Source organism: Oncorhynchus mykiss, chromosome 23, assembly GCF_057628025.1.
Source record: "Oncorhynchus mykiss isolate SJ-2025 chromosome 23, ASM5762802v1, whole genome shotgun sequence".
NCBI lineage: Eukaryota > Metazoa > Chordata > Actinopteri > Salmoniformes > Salmonidae > Oncorhynchus > Oncorhynchus mykiss.
The window spans coordinates 63,994,263-63,999,064 of NC_143044.1; the positions used below are offsets into that span (position 1 = coordinate 63,994,263).

General features: G+C 42.1%; 1 protein-coding gene across 1 annotated transcript; it reads right to left on the bottom strand.

Moving 5' to 3' along the window:
• adoa (2-aminoethanethiol dioxygenase a) lies at positions 1 to 3,552 on the bottom strand. The gene is given in 2 exon segments (XM_021596423.3): positions 1 to 3,070; positions 3,072 to 3,552. Coding segments are annotated over 2 exon segments (756 nt in total). The 5' UTR covers positions 3,192 to 3,552; the 3' UTR covers positions 1 to 2,434.
• Between the last annotated feature and the right edge of the window lie 1,250 nt (positions 3,553 to 4,802).

Genomic DNA, 4,802 nt, shown 5'->3' on the forward strand with positions numbered 1-4,802 from the left:
TTTTCATATTTTATTTATTTATTTACAGATAGCCAGGGTCACACTCCAAAACGCAGACATCATTTAAAAACAAAGCATTTGTGTTTAGTGAGTCCTCCAGATCAGAGGCAGTAGGGATGACCAGGGATGTTCTCTGTTTAGTGAGTCCACCAGATCAGAGGCAGTAGGGATGACCAGGGATGTTCTCGGTTTAGTGAGTCCTTCAGATCAGAGGCAGTAGAGATGACCAGGGATGTTCTCTGTTTAGTGAGTCCACCAGATCAGAGGCAGTAGGGATGACCAGGGATGTTCTCTGTTTAGTGAGTCCTCCAGATCAGAGGCAGTAGGGATGACCAGGGATGTTCTCGGTTTAGTGAGTCCTCCAGATCAGAGGCAGTAGGGATGACCAGGGATGTTCTCTGTTTAGTGAGTCCTCCAGATCAGAGGCAGTAGGGATGACCAGGGATGTTCTCTGTTTAGTGAGTCCTCCAGATCAGAGGCAGTAGGGATGACCAGGGATGTTCTCGGTTTAGTGAGTCCTCCAGACCAGAGACAGTAGGGATGACCAGGGATGTTCTCTGTTTAGTGAGTCCTCCAGATCAGAGGCAGTAGGGATGACCAGGGATGTTCTCTGTTTAGTGAGTCCTCCAGACCAGAGGCAGTAGGGATGACCAGGGATGTTCTCTGTTTAGTGAGTCCTCCAGACCAGAGGCAGTAGGGATGACCAGGGATGTTCTCTTGATAAGTGTGCGAATTGGACCATTTTCTGTCCTGCTAAGCATTCAAAATGTAACGAAGTACTATTGGGTGTCAGGGAAAATGTATGAAGTAAAATTTAAATGTTTTTCTTCAGGAATGTAGTGAAGTAAAAGTCAAAAATATAAATAGTAAAGTACAAATACCCCCAAAAACGACTTAAGTTGTATTTGAAAGTATTTTTACTTAAGCACTTTACACCACTGTCCGATGGTCACTGACAGAGCCCTAGAGTTCCTCTGTGGAGATGGGAGAAGCTTCCAGAAGGACAACCATCTCTGCAGCAATTCACCAATCAGGCCTTTATGGTAGAGTGGCCAGATGGAAGCCACTCTTCAGTAAAAGGCACATGACAGCCCGCTGGAGTTTGCCAAAAGGCACGTAAAGATTCTCAGACCATGAGAAACAAGATTCTCTGGTCTGATGAAACCAATATTTAACTCTTTGGCCTGAATGCCAAGCATCACGTCTGGAGGAAACCAGGCACCATCCCTACGGTGAAGCATGGTAGTGGCAGCATCATGCTGTGGGGATGTTTTTCAGCGGCAGGGACGGCAAGACTAGTCAGGATCAAGGCAAAGATGAATGGAGCAAAGTACAGAGAGATCTTTGATGAAAACCTGCTCCAGAGCGCTCAGGATCTCAGACTGGGGCGAAGGTTCACCTCCAACAGGACAACGACCTTAAGCACACAGACAAGACAACACAGGAATGGCTTCGGGACAAGTCTCTGAATTCTTATGTAAATGTGAAATTGTATTTTTTTTATTTGTAATAAATTAGCAAAACTTTCTAAAAACCTTTTTTTGCTTTGTCATTATGGGGTATTATGATGTCATTATGGCGTATTGTGATGTCATTATGGGGTATTGTGATGTCATTATGGTGTATTGTGATGTCATTATGGGGTATTGTGATATCATTATGGCGTATTGTGATATCATTATGGCGTATTGTGATGTCATTATGGGGTATTGTGATGTCATTATGGGGTATTGTGGTGTCATTATGGCGTATTGTGATGTCATTATGGGGTATTGTGATGTCATTATGGCATATTGTGATGTCATTATGGGGTATTGTGATGTCATTATGGCGTATTGTGATGTCATTATGGGGTATTGTGATGTCATTATGGGGTAGTGTAGATTGATGAGGAAAAACAATTTAATATATTTTAGAATAAAGCTGTTATGTAACAAAATGTGAAAAAAGTCAAGGGGTCTGAATACTTTCCGAAGGCACTGTATATGCAGTAAGGCTATAGGTAGAACTTTCAGCTGTCCCAAAATAAAAGCCTTCAATTATAAACAAAGCTAGTGTTTACACATACACACATTTGTTTGGAATAAATCAATGAAAGATAGAAAATGTAGTGTGCACATGGAAACTAGACATGATAAATGCTGTCAAAGTTTACATTCAATATTCACATAAGGCATATCATATTTTCAGTTACAAACAAATGTTGTTAAGAGCATAGGACGTTTCTGAGCCTGTTCAGGATGAAAACATCTTATTTGGAAGTTTACAGGAGAAAGTTCAATACTTAAACAAAAGGCCTGTCCCAGAGACATTATCCACCTGCAGTTCATTCACCTGCTACAACTCATGTCCCAGTCACAGTGATTCAGTCTTTTGAAAGTCCTCCGGCCGCCCCTATTTGGTCGCAGGTATCCCTGCCTTTACAACACCGACATTAGAAGGAAACCTTGGGCCCGGGGTATGGTTCACCCCCACACCAGAAGCCATCAGGCTGGCCTATCTCTAGTAACCACGTCTCTTCCTCCCACGGCTGCTGCGCCTCTACCTTACTGTCTGCGTCGGGAACAGTCTGTAGGACTTTATAATAATGACAGTCCCTCCCATCTTCAGGGTCATACGGAGGTGCCAGGATGTCGAGGAAAGCAGCCGGTCCATCCACCGTGTCGATCTGATGCAGGTTCTCCCTCTGCGGGGTTAAGATACACGGACTACTGTCATGGGTGAACCACATGGTTGATCGGAGCACAGCCCGCCGCAGAGAGTCCTTCTGGAACGGCAGCAGCGGCGGGTCGAACTGGGTCTCACTCTGCACCTGGTCCGAAGGTTTATCCAACAGGTCAAAACATCTGATACTGACTTTCCCGTATAGAACCTTGAGCATCCCGTTCATACCGGGGTGGTCGTGGAGCGGGATGGAAGCCCCGCTGTTCAGTAGAAACACCCCCATACTGAACGACTCCGTCTCGCAGATGTGCATGTACGTGACAGGTGGGTTGTGTTCGGAATGGGAGCCGTTCGGTTTCATCTTCAGGTCTGCAGTCCTGATTTCCGTCAGCAGGGTGATTAGATCCCCCCCGGTTGTCCAATAATACTTTGTTGTCCCCAATTGCGGATGCATTGAAATCTTTAAATGTGATATTGGCTTGGCTGGCTATTTTCTGAATGAGAGACTTCTTGTTATCCCGTGGCATTTTTCAGGTGGAGACAAATCCGAAGCTTATCGATGCTGGTTTTCTTCAGACGCAGCTGAGCTACAGGCAGCAGAAACGGACCGAGTTGGAAACGCTCTTTTCTCCTCGAATCTCGCACAATATCGTCACTCCAGGATGGGACCGCGTTCAAACGAAATAAATGCGCGTCTAAAGTTATACTGTAACGTTTTTCATGGTAAATAAATATGGTTTTATCTCCAGAGAATATTCACGGTCCAGAATCATTTCCAAGCCTATCTGATCGTCACGTCCGCAGTGACAGCGAGCACATAGAGGCAATGCATTTTGGATCTTGAAGTTTAATTTAAAAGTCGTGCAATATATTTCTGTAATTATCCGCACAAAAAATAACTATACGATTTTCCAATCCCTTCACTCAACAGGAGTTGTGCCGGGGAAAATATGATTCTCACATATGCTCCTATTATAAGAGAAAAACAATATTGTCCTTTATAAAACCACTACAATTCCCACCGCCTGTCGGGCTTCCGGAGAGGCAGAGAGGGCAAGAGAGGATGGCCAGACAGGCCATTCAACCCGCTCCCCTCCTCCCAGTTTATCCCCTCTCTGTCGCTCTCTTCTGGGATGAGGGTTTCTCTTTTTCTCACTTTATTCAGCAACACTTGACGTTTTGATGAGTATTGACTTTGTTACAAATACATGTTAAGAGGCTAAGATACTTTAGGCACAAGTAGATCGAATGCACATATGATGGACAGGTGACATACCACGAAGGGTTATCTGATCAGAGGGGACTGTTTCACATTAGAGCACAACAACATGAATTATACAACATGATACAACAATTATACAACAATTATACAATTATTCAACATGAATTATTTGGCCAGGTCGCAATTGTAAATGAGAACTTGTTCTCAACTTGCCTACCTGGTTAAATAAAGGTAAAATAAAATAAAAATAAATAAAAATACCACTTTGCCTCAGATCAATAAATGTGAAATCTTATACTATAACATACTACAAGATACTACACTACACTACACTTTACTACACCGCTCTACACTTCACTATACTGCACTGTACTATACTATAATATACTACACTATAGTATACTACACAATACTACACTACACCATATTTTATTACACTGCTCTACACCACACTATACTACAATACACTGTTCGACACCACACTATACTATAATATACTACACTACACGGCACTACACTATGCTATACTATATTATACTATACTACACGGTACTACACTACACGATAATATACTCCACGATACTACACTATACTCCACTATACTATAATATAATACATGATACAACACTACACTATACTATATTAGACTATGCTACACTACACTATAATATACTATAATATCGTATAATACACTGCTCCACACTACAATATGCTACACCATAATATACTACACATCTCTACACTGCACTATACTATAATATACTATAATATACTACATGATACAACACTACATTACACCTCTCTACACTACACTATAATATAATACATGATACAACACTACACTATACTACACTACACTATACCATAATATACTACACTGCTCTACACTACAATATGCTACACCATAATATACTAC